General features: G+C 37.1%; 1 protein-coding gene across 1 annotated transcript in view; it reads right to left on the reverse strand.

The window, feature by feature from the left end:
- The window catches only part of LRP2 (LDL receptor related protein 2), a 1,335,386-nt gene that overhangs the window by 293,199 nt on the left and 1,019,967 nt on the right, over window positions 1-22,220 (reverse strand). Inside the window, exons 58-61 of the mRNA XM_044075346.1 lie at window positions 19,883-20,002; window positions 18,389-18,505; window positions 18,142-18,258; window positions 2,919-3,056 (exon numbers count right to left, since the gene is read on the reverse strand). Of these exons, the coding sequence (XP_043931281.1) occupies window positions 2,919-3,056; window positions 18,142-18,258; window positions 18,389-18,505; window positions 19,883-20,002 (492 nt within the window). The remainder of the gene's footprint in view (window positions 1-2,918; window positions 3,057-18,141; window positions 18,259-18,388; window positions 18,506-19,882; window positions 20,003-22,220) is intronic.

Genomic DNA, 22,220 nt, shown 5'->3' on the forward strand with positions numbered 1-22,220 from the left:
GTGCACTTTTAATATGAAGTCAAACTAATCTTTTAGTGATATTGATGGACTGCTGAGGTTTGAGTGCAAAAGAGTACCATAACCATACCTCTCAACCTCTCAGTGCAAGAAATCTGGACAAAGACTGACAAAATGGGGAGACAAAGGCCCAAAAATAGGGACATATTTTAAATATTACTCTTACAAGCTTAGAAAGTTGCTAGAGTATGTAAATGAACCACACCAACTACAACCAAACCAACCAAAATACAACTGTGAAAGTCAGGGAGTCGTTTATCTTGCTAAGTGTAAAGATTGTGCTGCATACTATTTTGGGAAGACAGAGCGTGCATTGAAGACCCGTATATATGAACACCTTTATGCTATATCTAAACAAAACCTGTCTAACGCTTTAGCTAAGCACATCAATGAAAATAATTCACACAGTTTTTTATTTAATGTAGTTGAGAAAGTTCAAAGGAATCCTAGAGGGGGAGCATGGTGTTTAAAGCTGCAGGAACACGAACTTCTTTGGCAATTAAAAACAAATGCCTATACATTTCCAGGAATCAATGACATGTGTTCCATAAAATGCCTACTTAACATGAAAGCTTTAAATAGATGAAATGTACTTTTTTGTAAAACTAATGTTTATGCTCGTATTTCCTTCATTGTCATTCTAATTACTGGTATATACGTTTATATGCTTACAACATTTTCACATTATCATATGTTTAACAATATATTTACATTATATATATTTCTTTATGAATTATATATACATATTTATGATTGAATTGGTATTAATTTAAATACACATTTTTTTATTAATACTATAAATTTACATAAATTTATTGTATATTTTATTTAATGGGATATAGAATATATTCCTATAACATATTCATACAACATTTATTAACTAGTTATTTGTAATACCCACATTAAGGATATTATAGTCATATAAAAAATTTTTAATCAAAGACTTTAATACATAATACATACGGTATTATTTGGTGTGATAATTGTTTTTATTTTCATGTTATATATTGTAGAAGAATTGGTAGTTGGTAACCTTAGTTATGTAAATAAGGGTTAGTTTGGTTAGTTTGGTATTTGTTTTTAAAACTGAAGTTGGCTTTGAATAACCCTCATTTCAATTAATCCATGTTAATTAATTGGATAATTATTTATAAAATGAGTCATCTGGGTATTCAAAGGCCTATATAAGTGTCTTGGTATACTTGTGTATTTGTCTGAAGAAGTGCATGTATTTATGTGCATGAAAGCGCTTACAAGTAAAAGGATATACTTTGTACCTTGGCTGGCGTGATTTGTGACCTGTTCCTTTCATTCTTCATTTTTTAAAAGTTGCTAGAGTAACAGGGTTTGTTTTAACATACATTTTCTGAAGTATTTGAAGTCTGAAACTGAAATGTATTTCATTATTTAGTGACTTCAATCCTCAGATCATCCCAGTAATTTGTCAGAAAAACAAAGATTTTTATGAGGAATAGACCAAAAATATGAACCAAAAATCTGGACATTCTGTGAAAATCTGTACAGTTGAGAGGTATAACCGTAACCAAAGGATATGAGGAGAACAGCCTGAGCAATAGGATGTTGTCCCTTTTACCTAACTAAGGTGAGTGCTGGCTCAGTGCCCATCAGTTCTTCTCTGGCTTTTCTATAAGTATCTAAATGGCCCCATCAGAACAATAGTCTAACAGGAACCTAAACCTTTTACAATCTTATTCTGCACAGGATAAGCAATACACAGTGCATTCTGCAGCCAGAGTAATGGAGAATAAGGAAAGAAAAAACAGAAAAATAGGTCAATTACCTTGAATTTTGAAAGGACTTGGGTAGGACAGATGTAAGTTCTGAACTCAAGAAAGACAGGAAGAAAAGTGAGAAAAGAAAACATGAAAACATTGTTCCTGAATTAAACCACAGTTTTGTTTCAAGTGTGCTTTTATTGTCAGTACCATTATTGACCTTTCTTTAAAGTTAAATGCAATAACTCAGTAGCTATATGTATGCAAACATGCAGATCAGAGAAACCACTGCTCTTCTTTGATTTTTCACAGTATTTGTCACAGCACGCCAGCATGAACACGTTTTAGTAGTACTATGGAATACAATACCTCTTCATACTCAGGAGACAACATGTGACGAGTAGGTCATGATAAAAATGTGTCCCCTACAATATAATGTTAACCAATCCTCATTCTGAGTAGCCCGGCAGTGTTAACCTTGGCTCAAGATGATTGTCACTATGGAAGTAAGGGACATCTCAATCCCATGTGTAAAATGGGAAAGGAGGTTGAAGATGAATGGATGGATATACATCTTAAGGCTTGTAAACACATTAAAATAATAAATACTAAGATCTTTTTAGCATTATAAACCAGTAGGACTATTTACAGTCCAAGTTCTAAAACTGAGATTTTGTAATGGAGGCATGTACTTTTTTGGTTTTCTTTTAATGCCTGGCACACTTATTTTGATATGATTTTATATTAGTATCTGATAACAAAGCAAGACCTCTTAGACACAACTTCCTGTTATGTGGGGTCCTCTGTGATCTTCATTATTGTGAAGTTACTTGTTTATAGTCATGCAGCATTTAAATAGAGATTGTCAGACTAAACTGTTCTGAGCATGAGTTAGCAAGTCTGCAGTGAAACGTTACAGCCAACTAACAGTATCAGTTAAAGCTACATTTCAGCAATGCTAGGTTAGAAGGCTCACTTCATTTAAACAATGTCAAGATAATCAAATTAATTTGAGAAGTGCCTGAATTGACACTAAATAAAGAACGAGTTACAGTAGTAAGAAATATTTGATTCAACTAATTTAAAATAATGCAAACACACACACAGGCTGAATGACAAAAATCTCTAAATATAGTAGACTGTAAAATGATGCAACATACTTACAGCAAAGGTGAAGCTGTTCATCTGAGTCGTCGCCACAGTCGTTGTCACCATCACACCTCCACTGTGGCTGAACACAGGCATGGTTGTTGCACTCAAATAAGAACGGGGGACAGTAGGTACCATTAGGATAGCGTGTAGCTGTTCAGAAAAAAAAAGAATAGTTATAGAGAATGTCACAAAAAAGTGATTTCCATCCACAGCTACATGGAATCGGTATAGACATGGAAATAAAAAAGAAATCAACGTTCTTTTGAGTTATTAAAATATATGAAGAGGACCAGCCTGTGAAATATCCCAACAGGAAACACAGGGTACAGTTTTAAGTTGAGGTTTTCCTTCCTTCTGATAGTTTATCTTTTTCCCCTTCTTTGCTGAGGCCACACTGGCTACTCTGAGTTTATCATCCATGGGCAGTGATTTAGACTCCTATCATCTCTTCAGCAAATGGGGAAGTACATTCCTCTGGGATTACCACTAGGCAGAATTTATTCTAGTCTTTGCCAACCGACGCTGCAATTATTTTCTAGCACTGAAATAGAACTAAGAATAAACCCTTTTGCAAGCATGCCTTCATTCTGCTAAGGTCATTAATTTCAGTAAAGTTCAATTTATTTTCTGTAATTTTATTTTTAAGATGTTCTTTATGTTTAGTAAAATTCAGTTTAATTTATCTAACTGTATCTAAGTCATTATTTTTAAAGGACAATGACAGGCAAAATTGTTTGAATGATGTTTCAGCCCATAGTCATCTATTCCTACATACATATGATCATAGTTACAGAACAAATACTAATATTTCTTGAGATACAGGACATTAATAATTAACTTTATTAGTGAAATACAACTCAGTCATGCTGTCTAAAAGCATTTTCCTTGCCAGAATGCAACAAGTGTTACACAACCCCAGTCAAGCCTGGCTTACCTGTGGATCCCATAACGTATAACTGGAGGAAGGGCTCACATTACTACATTCTGTAAACAATATTGTTTATACTGATGTTAATACCATGACATCCAACTAATGAAACTCCATACACAAACGTAATTTTTGAGATAACAGTTGACTGCTTGAAGACAAACTCACTATCACATTTGCATTCTGTAAACAGTTTTGCTTATGTTACTTTTATATACTGAACAATTGAGCAAACAACAAAACATTTATGAATCAAACTGATGAACCAAGTTTTTTCACCTTCTTCTTCAATATGTTGGACAAACATAAAGAAGATAATACAAATGCCAGACAGATCCGGAAAATGTAACCTAATGTCAGACCCTGAAGCAAGCATGCTTTTTTGGAGACAGAATAAGGTTGGAGGTTGGCATAATGGTTACAGCGTTTATTTCACAAACATAAGGTGCAAGGTTTAATTCTCACCTGCTAAGGGAAATTGGCTAGGTTTAAAGTAGCCTCCAAGGGCATCTAGTCTAGTACTTACCTATGAGTAAGAGGGATGAGTCAATGTATGGAGACACTTTAGAAAAGAAAGAACTTTAGTTTACCTCCTCAAGAAACCATGAAATGCAGGCTAGTACAATAAATACTGTCTTACTAAAGAATTCATAGCTATTCCCTTTAGGTAGTATTAAAAGAAAAGAAAGCTCATTATCAGATCACGCACATGTAACTGTTGTTATACACAATAAAGGGATGTCAGAAGTGCTAAACAGTAGGAATTAGCACACTATAAGAAAATAAATAAAGAGATCAAGGATAAACAAAATCAAATAATAAAGGATGTGGCAGAAAATAACCTTACAACTGTAAAGGAAGTGGGTGAAAAATGGTGGGATGGCATTTGGTCTTTGATAATGGCATACTTTGTGACCACCCGCCACTGCACCAGTAATCAAGCAGCCTCAATCCTCACCACTAGCACCAGTGGGGGACGTACACTGGGAGGATGACAAGTACACACACAGTATTTCCAGATGAAGCTCTCTGCATCAAGTACAATTTCTCTTCAGAGCACACAGAGACCACAGTCAGTCCTGGACTGGTTTCTCCCTCTTTCTCCAGATCCCCAATAAGACTCCCCACTGGCACAGATATAGAGTTGAGATCTCAGCTGAGCAGCCAAGCTAAGACTTTCAGCACACTCTCTGTCCAACCAGTGCTTCATGTCCCTGCCCGAGTCGCTGACACACACACTCTTTGAGGTTTGATTCACACACACACACACACACACACACACACACACACACACACACACACACACACACACACACACACACACAAACACACACACACACACACACCTAGGAAAGGTTGGCACAGGTTTACTAGCTATGTTCCCTTCTGCCTAGACTATAAGGTAATTGCATAAGGTAGTTGCCACTGCCACCAGCAAACTCCTTATCAGCTACTTTAAGGAGTTAACAAAGGGTATCCAAACTTACTGTGGAATATTAATATTAATACAAATCGTAGTTTAACAAAGAACAAGGCTATTAAGAGTGGTCCACACTGGATATTTGTAAATAATTATATATCATTTGTGAATATCAACATGATTCATTTAAGATGTTTGTGTTACAAATGTATTAGAATGGTATGTCATTTGTATATCAAACTGTTGGTACAGAAGTGTGTGTTGAAAAGGTATTTTGTAAAGTGTTTGTGTTTGATATGCATCCACAGTGTGCTATACTGGAGAGAACATAAATGAACATGCACTATTGTAACAGTTTAAATGTATATATTTTAACAGGAGGTTAAATTCAGTCCAGCAAACTTCAGAAAAATAATTGAAATTAAATTATTTTATAGGCTAGGCTGGAGACACAGAGTCTATGCTGAGAAGCTTTCTGTATTGTCTTTTGGTTGAACCAATTACTAGTTTTGAAATATGAAGGAATGCAATTGTTTTATGACTTCCAGCATCTGCCAAAGATCTGAAGTATATATATTTTCACATGTAGATGCTAAATACTGCCACCTCCCAGCAGTGGGTGTTTCACCTGGGATAGAGTCAGATGCCAAGAAATAATGCCATTCTGCAAGCTATCCCAGCAGTAATATTTGAGCCATTAATTTGAGAGGTCTCTTAGTGAGACAGAGCATTCTGTATTTGGTCTTGGACCTGACAAGAAACATTTACCACACATCTGTCTTGCTGGTAAGTAAGTTTTTGGGGTATAGTAACTCTCTTAGATTCAGTCAGGAATATAGTGAAGCATAGTTTAGATGTTTTTCTTTATTTATTTAAGACTGTCCTGCAATTTTGTTTTAAATATTTCCTGTGGTTTTGAACTCTGATGACACTGTGAATATATACTGAGTATTTTCTTGTTCTTTTATTATTTATTATTAAAACTTTCATTGTTGCTGATTTGTGCAGAAATATTTAAGTTTTGAGGGTAGTTGCATATTTATTTACTGACACTGTGTGCTTACACCTTTTCTGCCTCAATGAAGGATAGGGCCACTGCTTCTGGGTATCTGGTAGCGTAATCTACCATCACTAGGGTATAATTTTTCCCCCTGTGGAACTTGGGGTACTCAGAGGCCCCAAAATATCCATACCTACCCCTGTGAAATGCCTCTTCAATCATAGGTAAAGGCATCAAAGGAGCTTTCACCTTGTCTCCTGCTTTGCCTACCTTTTGGCACTGCTCACGGGTCCTGCAGTAGCCTGTTACATCTCTGGAAATCCCGGGCCAATAAAAGCTATGCATAATAAATCTCTTCTTATGCTTTATGCCCATATGACCTGCAAAGGGAATGTCATGGGCTATGGCTAGAAGTGCCAGATGGTAGGCTCTGGGCACCACCAACTGCTGTATTCTCTCACCTTCTAGCCCCTCGGGCTCCACTCTCTGTATAGTAACCCTTTGTTCCAGTATACAGATTTCCCCTTTTCCTTGAGAATCAGGTCCCTCCCTAGACACCTCCCTCAAGCCTTGTAATGTAGGGTCTGAGAGCTGAGCCTGTCTCAACTCTCTCTTTGTAACCTTTCCCAGCTCCCTTTCCACAGGACGTCTGGTATCCTCTGACAGAGGTGCTTCACGGTCTGCTACTCATCTCTGCCCTTGCAGTCATTCTGTCCAAGGGAACATCAGTACCCACAAGCAGCTATGGCTCACCTTCAGTCTCACTGCTACAGCATAGCTCCCTCCCTGAAGTAGCCACCTCTCTAGTCTTGCCTTCAAGTGTGTGGTCTGTCTGGGTTCCCCCGGGCTACCAGACCCACATGCTTGTCTCCAAGCCTAACTGCATGCACACAAGGTACTGCATTATCAAAATCAGTGCCTATCAGGACATCTGCAGGGATATCCTCAAGCACACCTGCTTGCTTGCTTCCTTTTTCACCCTCCCAGTTAAGTGAACCCTAGCCAAAAGTATTTGGAGTTTGGTCCCTCCTAAAGCTCTGCCTGGAGTAGACTGCCCAAGCAAGTAATGTTCCTCTTTAACCATTGCAGGCTTCACAATGGTTAGGTCAGAGGCCATGTCTCTCTCAGCAGTGGCCTGTTTCCCATCTACTAAGATAGGATATAACCTCTTGTGGTAGATTGGTATCCTTGTTGTCTCCAGACAACTTACTGCTGGCATTCTGTCATTCCCACTTACTGGCTCTCCCACCTTGCTTCTGTGGACATATATATGCTACATGGCCACACTGGTTACATTTAAAACATTTAACCTTTGATCCTGGCCATGTACCTGAACTACTGGCTTCCCCATTTACTGGCAAACTCTGCTGGGGCAGTTTAGGCTGCCCATCATGGGTTCCCTTAGACCCATGTGCAGCATTGTATATCCCTTTCCTTGCAGTGATGCCCTGTTTGCTAGGTATAAGTGTCCCTTCTTCCCCATCTCATCTGCGGTACTGCATTCCCTATCTGCTAACAAGATTCCCATGTCTTAAGGCAAAGTACTAAGGGCTTGCAACCTCACCAAAAGGTCTGCCAGCCCTTCAAAATTGGTGACCTAACACCCACTCACCCACATATGAAAATAACTGATTAACTCAGCAACATAATCACACACACTTTCATCTGTCTTGCATCTATGTTCACGGAACTTTTTTCTGTAAGTTTCAGGTGTTAACTTAAAACACTTTAATAAACAATATTTAATGGTGATATAATTTAAGCAATCAGTATCAGACAATTTAGAAACAGCAGTTACAGCTTTACCATGGAGTAAGGGGGTCAGGAACCATGCCCAGAGTCCTTGGTCAACATTATACTGTTTCCATACCCTTTCAAACATATGAATAAAACTATCAAAATTATTATCCTCTATAAATTGTGGAAGAAATTTACTGACCTTTATTCCTTCTGGGGTTCAGTTATTCCCTTCCCCATTACCTCCATGACCCTGGTGAATAGTCAGTATCTCCTTATCATGTTGCCTCTGCCTCTCATTTTCTTCAGCCTCCAAACATCTCAGTCTCTCATTTTCTTCAGCTTCTAAATGCTGCAGTCTCTCTGTTGATTCTATTTCCAAATGTTTGGCCTCCAGTTCAAGTCTGTTTAACTCCAGATGGATTTTTAAGTCCTCTGTGGAAAGGCTGAACTGTCCATTTTCTGAGAGCTGTACATCCCAAGGCCAGTCTAGTTTTCCTCCTGGTTGCTGATCTGTGATGCAGCTGTGACTAAGGCTACAACTATTTCTGCTTTAGTCAAGTTGGCATGCACCGGTCCCCTGGCTTGGCACATCTCAGCCATCTGTCTCCTTGTCAGCTTACCATAATCCTCAGCTGACATCCTTGCCTGCTCTCCCTGACTAACTAAGCTAACAACAAAATAAATAAAATTATTGTGATATGAACCTCTGAATGTCTACCATATGGCTGCTTGAGAGTACACCTTCTTTAGTGACCACTATTTACAGGCTACAGGAGTTCAATATCCACGCCACTGCTAACCAATAATGTGATGACCCACCACTGGACCAGTAATCAAGATGCCTCAATCCTCACCATTTGCAATATTGGGTGACGTACACTGGGAAGATGACAAGTACACACACAGTATTTCCAGATGCAGCTCTCTGCAGCAAGTGGAATTTCCCTTAAGAGCACACAGAGACCACAGTCCGTCTGGGGCTGGTTTCTCACTCTTTCTCCAGATCCTCAGTAAGACTCCCCACTGGCACAGCTATAGAGTTGAGATCTCAGCTGAGTGGCCAAGCCAAGACCTCCAGCACCCTCTCAGTCCAACCAGTGTTTTGTGTCCCTGCCCAAATAGCTGACACACACACTCTTTGAGGTTTAGTTTTTATGCACAAACAGACACCTGGTAGAGACTGGCACAAGTTTACTCGCTATGCCCCCTTTTGCACATACTATAAGGTAGTTATCACTGTCACCAGCCAGCTCCTTATCAACTACTTTAAGGCCCTTAACAAAGGGTGTCCAATCTTACTGTGCAATATTAATATTAATTCAAATGGTAATTAGACCAAGAACTAGACTATTAAGAGTGGCCCACAGAGTGTCAGCAAATAAATATTCAACTACTCTCAAAACTTAAATATCTCTACACAAATCAACCACAGTGAAAGGTTTAAATATAATTAATAATAAATATGAACAAGAAAATACTCCGAACATATTCACAATGGGATCACAGTTTAAAAACCACAGGAAATATTAAAAACAATATTGCAGGATAGTCTCAAATAAATAAAGAAAAATATATAAACTATGCTTTACTATATTCCTGACTGAATCTGAAAGAGTTCCTATACCTTAGAAACATACTTACAGAGCAAGGCAGATGTGTGGTGAACGGTTCTTGTCAGGTCCAAGACCAAATACAGAATGCTCTATCTCACTAAGAGACCTCTCAAATTAATATCTCAAATATTACTGCAGGGATAGCCTGCAGAATGACATAATTTCTTGTCATCTGACTCTATCCTACGTGAAACCCCCTCTGCTGGGATCTGGCAGTACTTAGCATATCTACCTGTGAAAATACATAGACCTCAGATCTTTGGCAGATGCTGGAAGTCATAAAACAATTGCATTCCTTCACATTTGAAAACTAGTAATTAGTTCACCCAAAAGACAATACAGAAAGCTTCTCAGCACAGACTCGGTGTCTCTGGCCTAGCCTATAAAGTAATTTAATTTCAGTTATTTTTCTGAAGTTTGCTGAACTGAAGTTAACCTCCTGTTACAATATATACATTTGAACAGTTACAGTAGTACATGTACATTTCTGTTCTCTCCAGTAGAGAACATTGTGGCTGCATTTCAAACACAAACACTTACCTTTTCAACACACACTTCTGTACCAGCAGTTTGATATACACATGACATGCAGTTCTAATACATTTATAACACAAGCATCTTACATGAATCATGTTGATATTCACAAATGACATATAATTATTTACAAAATTCCAGATAGCTGTGCTGGCATGATCTCTCTGTCACATACCTTATAGCTGAGAAATGAAGAAATAGAATGAAAACAGAAGAAATAATGTGGTAAACAAATGGAAATAACTTTAACTTCAGACAGTAATTATGACAGGATCAGAGTAATGCAAATTTTGTGATGAAGGAACACAGTTTAAAAGGACAAGCAGAACTCATTAATTCAGGACACATGACACGTCAATTTAATGAATAGAAGAACCCAAAATGTTTTGAAAGAAAGTTCAAGGAGAAAAGGCAGTGATGTTTAATTCAGTGCAAATAAAAATGCACAATGTATAATAATGTCCACGGCAAAAGAAAGAGGAGTAGCCTTTAAACAATTTTGCGCCAAGCTTTTTAACATGATCACAGATAGTATTAGGATTAACCTGAAAGGACCTTCCTAAATGAAGTCCCTCACTTCATACTAGAGAAATAGACTGAATAAAAAATAAGGACAAAAATCAAGCAATTAGAAGTAGCAAAGGTGCAGGACATGAAGAATCCATAATGGAGTTCATTAAGTGGGAAGGAAAAGCTATTACAAAAGCATTAGGAATTGTATATAATAAAAAGAGGAATACAAAACAATCCCACATACAATGAGAAAAGCAATTAGCCTTTCCAAAAGGAAAAGGAAACCCTTTGATTTGTCCATTTTAATCCAATACCCCTAATTAGCCTGGCTGCAAAGATCCTTACTAAAAATCCTACGAAGCAGACTTGATCACATTTTGCCAAAAATAATAGAGATATGAAAACAGATTTTTATACAGGGCTGACAGATCAGAGATAACTGGTAGCAGATTGAAAATTTTATTTTAAAGAATAACAATGAAGATAAGAAGGTCTAATGGAATTCAATACACAAGAAGTCTTTGATTCACTAAACTAACATTGTTATATTTAAGGAAATGAAAAAGAGAACTTTTGACACAAGATTTATGGAATGAATCAAAATGTTTTACAGTGCCTCCAGATTTGGCACTTTAGTCCATAGAGAGATATCAGAAAAGGGAAATCTCTGTATCTACTGACAACAGGCAAGGATGACAAACATCAACTTGCCATTCAGCATTGCTTCTCTTTATTCAAGCACCTTAATAATCCCTCACAATCACACTGACACCTACTAGTGAAAAACTGAATTATGACGGCAAAGCCTCCTCAACTAAGGGGCCAGGCTTTGAAAGGATCCTGGCTCATAACCAAAAACAGACGTCTGTGGATAAACACAGCAGTAGAATATCATCTAAGTGAAAACATTAACTGTCTAGACAGCTAATATGAAGACCAATAGATAGATGTGCACTGGATGTATGCAAAGTAAATATGGCAAAGTAGAGGCTACCTGAATAGGACTACTTCCAGGTGAGGGCACATCCTCCAAATGTCAACAAACATGGTGCAAGGAAAACAGTTTAGTGTGTATGTGAAAGCTTTCATCAGACCTATGAGACTATACAAGATTAACTGAAAGCTCTAGTTTACAATAATCTGATACTGAAGCATCGCATCCTATTGACTGATATCTGTGTAAGTTTTGCATTCCCTTTGTGGCATCCATTCACTAATTGCACTTAGGTGTGCTGTAAAATTCATACAATACCTGCCACACCACTATTTGCTCATAGTACCCCTGAAGTGAATAAAATTTATTTCCGTCACTGAAAAGTTCAACAAGTTGTGTTACATGGTGCAATCTTAAACTCTAAGTGTGGATTTGAATCATCTTGTAAGCTCACATCACAGGATAACATTCACTTAAACCATCATTTAGCTATTGGTCCATGTATGCAAACCTTTTTTGTGAAGGTTGCAGTCAATGTGTTTACTGTCAGCTTCAAACCCATAATCGTGGTGAAATGTTGCACCATTCCACATAACATTGCTACTGTTTTTTACATACTTCCATTCAACCCTCAATGAATACATTCAAAATAATGTAAAAGGTAAGTGCAGGAGTGGGATTACAGAAAAGAGGTAACTCATCAAAAACACAATGGCTGAGTGCCTGTGTGTATCCATTTGAATGAAACTCACTTTCCTTGAATAAGGTTTCTATAAATGTGGTTTGGCTTTGCCCTAAGGCGTCATGACCCCTGAGGTACAATGACCTCAGGGTTAAATACATTACATTTGCAAGCACTAAGGGCAAAGCCCTCTAAAAGGGGAATGTGGTAAGGCTTGCTTCTACAGAGTAAAATTCAGTAATCTATGTCAATCAAGTTTTGTTGAACAAGACATGGCATTCAAAACAATAGTTTTAAATTGACTGCCACTGTTCTCTTTGCAGCTGAAGCTATATTGTGGTCTAATGCCTTACAGCTGGTAAATCTCATGACCTAAAGTTCTCTGTAATGATATGTGTTGCTGGAATTGATCTTTTCAGTGCTGTTTCACCTGGGAAATTTTTTAACCTTAAAGGTATTTGGAGCTGAAACATTTCATTACTGATGGTTTCTGTTTTACTGTTTGCTAAGTGATAGTGCTCTACAGTTTTGTGCTGCAGTCTTAATATTCAGTAATCTATACATGTGTCAGTGTTTAGCTTTTGTCTATTTCTCTCAGTATAAATAAATAATAATTCTAATTTTCCATACGAGATAATGCTTCCCTTTCCCTTTAATTTAATTCTTAGAGTATTACCCTCATAACAAAAGCAAGCTATAATTCAATGTCTGATTCACGTCTGCACTGTATTCTGCAATCTCTCTACATATCATTTTACTTCTTATCTAAATTTCACACTACTGCCCTTTGTAATTTTACAGCATTTTATACATCTGCAGGTGTGTTACAACACATTCCCGGATAGGTGAGCAATATGATGATAAACAACATGATGCCTATAGTCAAGACAGTGAGTTAGCAAGGAAGGTTTGCCTGCAACTAAGATATCTGGAGGTTTATAAAAGCACCTCATTTGGCTACAGTTTCTGGATGAGAAAAAGCAAAACTATACATAGAAGAAACTACTCTTGACTGGATACTGATAGTCACCCTCTCTCTTATGAAGCAGGAATCCTTCCTGGTGATGTCAGTGACCACTCACTGACCTACATAACCAGGCAAAAGAACAATGCTCATAAACCAACCTTATATAAAACCATTCAAACCAACAAAAACTTTAACCCTATTAACGTCCAAACTGAACTGAAAGCATGTGACTGGTCACCCCTAAGACACCTCCAATTAGACGAGGCAGTATCCTACTTTAATACCAAATTCTTAGAAATCCTGGACTGTCATGCCCCATCCCGCTCAATGAGAAATAGGACCAAAACTTCTCCATGGCTAACAAAAGAGACAAGGCACAAAATTATACTAAGAAATAAAATCTGGACCAAATGGAGAGCAACTAAAAACCCAGCTGATCATCTAACATTTAGACAGCTCAGAAATGCTACCAAAAAATCTATACTTCTAGATAAAAGAAACTTCTACCACAAGAACCAGCAAACCCACCAATACAAACCTCAAAATTTCTGGGCAGGCATAAACAGACTCCTCCACCCAGGTCAGTCCAAAACTCCCACCCTAACAGGATCCACCTATGAAACTCCAAAGCATATTGCAAATGCCTTTAATACCTTCTTTACTGATGCAGTCCAAAGTCTTGCCAAGTCACTACCTCCTGTTAGTTCAAGTTTGTCATCCTCCTTGACTACTTTAACCCCCTCATTTCATTTGCAACCAGTCCCTACATCCCTCATCTGCACTCTTCTTCTTAAACTAAAACCTTGTACCCCTTCAGCTGACCTTTTACCAGCAGAATATCTACAGAAAGCTGCATCAGTAGTAGCCTTTCCTATTTCCATCCTTATAAATAGAACCATTACTGAAGGAACAATCCCATCTATCTGGAAAGTCTTCCACATTATCCAACTGCACAAAGGGGGCAACTCACATGAATTCTCTAACTACCGACCAATAGCTCTACTCTCTCCTTTAGCCAAAATTATGGAAAAATATATTCACTGCCAACTTCTAGACCACCTACTGCAAAATAACTTACTAGCTAACTGTCAGCATGGCTTTAGGCCTCACCATAATACCGCCACAGCCCTCTTATCCTTTTCCGACTGTATTAACAATAACCGAAAGAACAATACTCTATCCTCAGCACTCTTTTATTGACCTTTCAAAAGCCTTTGATATGGTCAACCATCAAGTTCTTTTGAACATACTTAAGTTTCTCTCACTAGATACATAGGCTTTACAATGGTTTAAATCCTACCTTGAAAATAGGCAACAGGCTGTGCTTTGGGGAAATAATATATCCTCTCACCTTCCTATTCCCCTGGGAGTCCCCCAAGGTCCTATCCTGGGACCTCTCCTTTTTTCAGTTTTCATCAATGATCTTAATCTAATCATTTCTCAAGCTACATGTATCCAATATGCTGATGACTCCACACTAATATGCTCAGCTACCTCTGCACCTCAACTTCAGGTCATTACCCAAACAGTGCTTAACACAGTAGAAAAATGGTTCTTACAGCATAGCCTCCTTCTGAATCCTAAAAAGACAAAACTACTACTCTTCACTACCACTCAAAGGTCCCCCCCAATTGACTTCACAGTTTTATCCAATGATGGCATCGTTATATCTCCTGACCCAACTACCAAGCTCTTAGGGGTAACAATAAACAATAGTCTTAGCTTTGACACACATATTAACACAACAATAAAAACAGTAAACAGAAAATTAGACTCCCTCTATAGGATTAAACCCTTCCTAACTCCAACAGCTAGAACCACTATTGCCCGCACCCATCTAATTTCCACCCTCCTCTATGCCTCCCTCATCTATACCAACCTATCAAAAAGCAACCTTAACAAACTAGCTACCTCCTACAACAATATTGCCAGATTTGCTACTGGTTCCTTATATAGAACTCACCACTGTCAAAACATTAAGCAACTAGGATGGCTAGAACTTCATAATCAACTTCAGTTTCAACAACTTATTATTGCCCATAAGATCCTCTAACTTCCTAAAAATACTCCTATACTTACTAGCCTTCTAACCCCCTACAGTAATTTGACTACCCTTCGCTCAGCCAATAAAGTACTAGTATCTACAGTCAAATCCAAAAAAAGCCAGTGATTCACTGTTCGCCAACACTGTTGGCAAATCCTGGAACCTGCTTCCCAAGGAACTCTCATCTCTCTCCTCAGTAAAACTGTTCAAAAAACAACTCAGAGAATACCTTAATAACCACTGGTTATGCCCATGTAGTAACCCAGACTAATCCTTCCACCACTTTCTCTGAACCCTACCTACATAACCTTTTGCAATTTAATTCCAGTTCTCTCTATGCCTTAGAGAGTAGACCTACCTAGTCTAATGTTTAGTCTCTACAACTCTCTCTTACACATGATCCTCTACTAACTATGTACTTGCATAGATTGCTGCTTGCAGCAGTAACTTGTTATCACATATAAAGATCAATATAGACATTCTTTATCTTTCTTATTGCATGCTGCCTTAAAGTTGCTATGCTACTATAGGATAATGGGATGACTCACTGCTAAACACTATACCTGGAGCTGCTATATTTGCTAGTGTGTTTTTTCATTTCTCTTTCTTAATGGTGCGCCACTATAAATTTGTTCAATGTTCAATCTCTTTTCTTATTATCTGCTACTTTAATACTAATTTTTGTCTATAAAAAAAATGTATTCTTCACCTTAAAATAGTACTGCACCTAAATGTGTTACACTTTTACTTATCTGTACCTGTAGTTGTCAATATTTTGCTTATGTGGAGCTTTTCTTCCCGGGCCTCTACTGAAAATGGACATATATCCAATTAGACTAGCCCGGTCAACAAATGTAAAATAAAATAAATAAATAAAAATAGAGATTACATACATGTTTTCAGTTTTTAACTATGCCTTAAATAAATATTTTTCTTTTTCTATACTTTATTTTCTTCCTTACAGAATAATTCCTATACTTCCACATATTGAAAAAAAACATGACTTAACAATTTCTATCCCTCTGTGGCATTTCTGGCCTAGGCAGCTTCTTCGGTGCACACCATAATGGATATGAAAAAAATCGCTTGACACTTTCTTAGATTTTCCTCCTCTTTTCATACATCATGTTTGAAAGTTTCTTCCCAAGGAAAAATAGAAATTGTAGGAATATTTATTTCACACACAATGGTGTCACAAAGTTGTGTACTGTCATGTCAATTGTTGTATTATTTCCATTTTCTAGGCTGTAAATCCTTTGAACCTTTTTTAGTCTGGAGATAAAGAAGCCTCCAATAGCCACCGACAGGAATTTCACAAATTAGCTGAGGTTTGCAAGCCAGAAAATGTAATACTTTGGCTGACTAAGGAAAGGAAGGTGGAATAAACGCAGGACAACAATTTCACAAAACTTCACATTTTAAAGGGTTATGTAATTGCAGTTATTCCTTTAAACTTCTGCCAGAACTTTTTTATAGACTGTGTAATACGTATGTAGGAAACAAATATGCAAAAGCCATTGTAAACCAGTCGCTGATACTTTGACTGCAGATTCCCAAATTTAGCAATATTTCTCACTGTTATGATTCTTAAGAGATTAAGGCAAGTTAAACTTATCAGCAGTACCCTCATAGTGGATTACACCTCACAAGTGTCCAGATTTTCTCAGAATGTCCAGATTTCTGCCCTATATTTTTGATCCACTCCTCATAAAATTGCTGGATTTCTGGCAATTCTCTGAGTATCGAAGGCACTAAGTAATGACATACATTTGAGTTTCAGATTTCATATCCTTCAAAAAATGCATTCTAGCACAAGTTGTGTTGTTCTAGAATTTTTCTAAGTTTATAAGAGTAATATTTAAAATCTGTCCCTATTTTTGGGCCTTTGTCCCCCCATTATTTTAGGTCCAGATTTTTTCCGCTAAGAAGTTGAGAGGTATGCAGTACATTATGGGCAAAAGAGTTTTCCAAGAGAACAGGATCATGTCAGGGTGTCTTCTACCATGAGGACTTTCAGAGGAAAAATGTAATAATAAGTAATTACCCTGCTGCTGGCAGGTTTGGGCTGTGGATTTTTTTATTGGAAAAATAAAACGCACGTTTTTCTGTTTCTGTCTATAGTGGTCTTTTAACCATTTCAGTTAGCAAATTAGTGGTAGATTGCTGGCAAACAGTAACTCTGGAAAAAATGCCATGCAATAATGCAACAAAAGAGCTAAATGGCAATTAGACATGCACATGGCCATAATCAGGTGTGAAGTAATGCTAGATGATCTAAAACTGAAGAAATGCATGGCAAGCATCCATCGCTAACTGCTGCTAATAAAGTTTAAATTATCCTTCTCTCAGCAGTTAATGGTAACTGGACAGCAATGTTCTTATCAGCTCATAACAATTTAATACTTTAGACTACTTCCAGGCTTTCCCAAGCAGAGAGCATATTGGTTACAAGGTGTCTTTTTTACACTTGCCCTTATTAAAGTAAATTAAAACTATAATGTGTTCATCATTCTAAATAATTTTAATAGGCACTAGTAAATAATGATGTTGGCTCCATCTTGTCATCAAGAAGAGGTACTGCTGACATGAAAGACATTATCTTAATAACAAACCACATGAAAACTGCTTTATTTTGCAATTATGGTGAGTTTCTCTGTGTTGTTGCAATAATGAATAGTCTTAATGCAGTCATTGAGAACACAACTCATCAAGAAAGCATATACCCTTGTCAGAACTACAATTTCTTTAGAAGCTGTCAGTATTCACTACAAATATATAGAAACTGTATTGAGGATTATCAAACCAGAAAAATCAAGATTTGCTTTCATGTTTTCATTGTTTCAGCTTTTTATAAACTTACGGCAAGTTATTTCATCAGAGAAGTCACGGCAATCTGCATTTCCATCACATCTGAACCTCTCTGCAACACAGTGGCCACTGCTACACTGAAAATACCCAGGGAGGCAAGTACGGAATTCTGCAAAAAAGAAAAAAATACTTCTAGTTAGCATTTTCCCACAATAACTTCAGTTTTCTTTACAGTCCTTCAATTTTTTTAATCTCTTTATAGTTTCTGAGTTTCAGTCAGGAGAAGTTAAATTTCGTACCACAGTCATGTTCATCAGAGTTATCCTCACAGTCATTGTCATGGTCACATACCCAACGACCTGGAATACAGCGCAGATTGGCACACCTGAATTCACTTTCCGTACACTGCCGTGGACCTAAACAAAAATAAATTAATTTGTTAAGTAAAAATAAGTGGCATAGATAATTAAGACTACAATCTGGGGTAAATTTGCTTATATCACAAAGTTATTGTTTTAAAGTTCTTTCTACAATGTTGGAACATAAGCTGAATAAAAAATAAAATGATCCAGTTTGGTATCAACAACTTATATTAATGTAAATAGTATTCTGGATGAGTGCTCATTAATAATTTTAGCATTTTTAATAATTTTGCCCCCAAAAAATCTCATTCAAAAATGTCATTACCACAATGACTGGATACTGCTGAAGTGTTGACAATCCTTTACTTTTTATATTTATGGCCACATATAAATCAACACAGAATTTTTATACAGTAATTAAACAACTGCTCATTTTAGCATCTACAAATTAATTTGCAACTGTAAAAATATTGATCTATAACTGTAGATCAAGCAAGTATGTGCAGGTTAATTTATTTAAATGTTATTTTCATGTGTCAGCTCTGTTGATGTGGAGGTATAAGTCCTGACTATGACCCATTTGACCCAAGTTCTATTTAGCAGCACATGAATCTGGTGGATGCGTCTGGTGGACAGAAAATGGGTGTTCCTATTTTGGGTGGGAGAGGAACAGCAAATTGAAGGTTGATATAATCCCTCAGAGGAGGGGCAGTAGATACAAATGCAACCTGGGGCCATGTGTGCAGCTCAGGAAGCTGCCAATGGGTGTTAGCTTTTCTTTTGGGTATACAGAAGCATGCACTCATATGACAAAACTATAATGCCACCTCCACAGTGATGCAGAACTCATCTCAAACCACCCACGCGGGATGGGGGAGGTTAGAACAAAGCAGAAAGAAATCCTGATAGCCGGGTGTATGATGGCTCGTGCAGCCATCTTTCATCAACGAGGAATGGATGGGCTGGAAGGAATATAGAAAGGTTGATGATTGCAGGCAATGGGGAAATAAAAGAATATAAAAATAAATGTTATTGAAACATGCTACATAATCTGACTTTTGAGTGCAACAGTTTTAAAACTTGACCTTTAACGTACTTGTGTATTCTGTACAATTATTTCTTACATAAACTGAGTAACTTACTGCTTAACTAAAGGAAGTATAAGACTATACATGCCATTTCAAAATGTTGTATGTTGAATTTTACATGGCTAAAATGTTTATTTCTACAACAATTCATTAATTGCAGGTTTTTTTTACAAATCTCTGAAGGATCTTTGCTTAAATCTATTACAGTTAGAGCAGAATTTGCCTGCAATTTTTTTTCTTTTTTTAACTTTTAAACTACCCTGCAATGAAAACACTAGTAGTCTGCATGCACTACTTGACAGGAATAAGAAGCCACGCATGGTTGTACACTCTGCATACTTACTACAGTTAAGTTCATCGGACCCGTCTCTGCAGTCATCATCTCCATCACATCTCCAGCGGAGTGGGATACATCGATGGTTGTTACAGCGGAAATCTCCCAGTGGATCACAGGTCAGTTCAGCTGTAATGTTAAAAATACATTTCATTTGTTACAGAAATCATGACAGCAAATTGTAATTTCACACACAAGTATTGTAAATGTGATTGTAAATGTACTCACTATCGCATGTTAATTAAATCAACACGGTTTAATAAGTATTTTAACAATTCATTTATAGACGTACCTTAGGGTTAAAGAAGTCAGCTGAGTTAAGATATGGAAAAACACTAATAAAAATGTAGTGTGAGAAGTGCTACACGGCAACAAAGTATTGCAGACGAGAGCAATGTGACTACATGCAAGTAGGAATTACAGTGGAAACAGTTAAGACCCAGGAGTGAGGACATCTGACACAACGATGGTAAGTGAATGCGAAAAGCCATGCTAGACTGAAAGCAAGAAGGAAAAGAAGAATGGATGTGGGTGTTTCCGGAATGACAAGAGAAATCCTAACACAAAACATGCAAAGTAGACTATCAAGATAAACAGAAAGTTAGGAATGTCACACAGAAAAACTTAAAAAAATTATGAAAACTGTTTTGAAAGGAATATGGAAGAAATGCAAAATCCGATACAATGACGATAATAAAAGTAAGAACAGATAAAGTGGTGAATATTGAGCAAAGAAAGCAAGCTTAAATCACTATGCATTTAGGCACAATGACAAAATCACCCAACACAGACTATAAGGAGATATGCAAATACACGAAAGGGTTGAATAAATTAAGCAAACTGTGTACTAAATTCAGTTTGAAAAATAAAACCATAAACAGGGTTAATTACTGAATTGATCATTCTGGAGCTTCCCAATTATCATAACTAAAAGCTAGATGGCTTATTTCTGTAACAGGCAACAGCATCTTTACTGGCATGAAGAATTTTATTTAATTTGTCCACACATATGACTTTGCTTTCAGCATCAAGTTATATAGTAAGATGTGTGAAAGTAAACAAAATCAAGGTTATGATGAAACCGGCTAAAGGGATGTTCACAGGAGTTGGGCGATATCTGTATGAGTCTAGCAATCTTAAGACACCTAGTTACTGTTTTAATTATTCTAGTTTTGGTGTTAGTACTGATCCAAAATCCAGCTGTAATTATGAGATAAGATCATCAATAAAGAGAAACTTACATTCAGATTTATTCCTAGAATTCTCATAAATAATCACAGTGAAAAAAGATTATTTAATAACGTACAAAAAGAAAATGGCTCAGTATGACCCTGAGTGCCACCAAACATTTTGGACTTGACTTTTTTTATTCATACTGCTGAAAATTTTCCCTAAAAATAACACTAACAATTAAACAGACAGCAGAGAAGACACCTGCTAATCTAGATTCTCCAGAAGGAGCAAATATGTGACAAAGTCAGAAATATTTCAGTAGATCTACAAATATGATGATGGTTAAGCTTCATGATGAGTCACCATAAGGCCTCCATATTGTAATTGAAATATGTAAGTAGTGCAAATTACAAAAGTAAGCTTCTTTAAATTTCTTTTTTTTGTAGGGGGAGCACATATCCCACATGACAGCTTTGTACTTATATTACCTTTCTCTCTCTACATATGTAACAACTCGACCATGAGGAAAAGGGCAAAAACAGAAGAATAAAAAAGTGGAGAGTCACAACTGTTGGCACACACACTAAGATAATCGTAAGTACACCCAGAAATTATGAACTCATTTCAATAAGACTCATTTCTTTGAGACTAAGTTTGCTTCTGAAGAAAAATTGGGCATTTGTTATATGGAGGATTCACCCCCAATCCCCAATGTGAAGGGCTTCACCTCCCCACAACTTTAACGGCTTCACCCCTCATCCTCTAATGTATTGGGCTTCACCTTCACAAATCCCCATTGCTTAGCATAATGTGCCTCGATGGTTGCACTCATGTCTGATAGACTGAGTTTTAATGAGATGAGCGTATGAAGAGAGGAATGGTTGCAAATGGTTATATACTTTTGAACTGTACACAAAAGACTATCACTAAAGCTGAGCAATGTTACAAGTAGCATTACATTTACTAAAGCTGATGCAGAAAGCAACACACACAGAGGAGGAAGGGCAGAAAAGGAAATGCAATCTGGATGAATAGATGGGTAACCACAAATTTATACCTGGTTTCGCACCCTTGCCCTTCATGGATAGGGCAAAATGTAAATATTCTGCTTGTCTCTGGGTTATTCCTACTTAAAAGATAAGAGTTAAAATTTCATTGGAATGTATGGCTAGGC

Source organism: Protopterus annectens, chromosome 6.part1 (assembly GCF_019279795.1).
Source record: "Protopterus annectens isolate FY-2018-M chromosome 6.part1, PAN1.0, whole genome shotgun sequence".
NCBI lineage: Eukaryota > Metazoa > Chordata > Ceratodontiformes > Protopteridae > Protopterus > Protopterus annectens.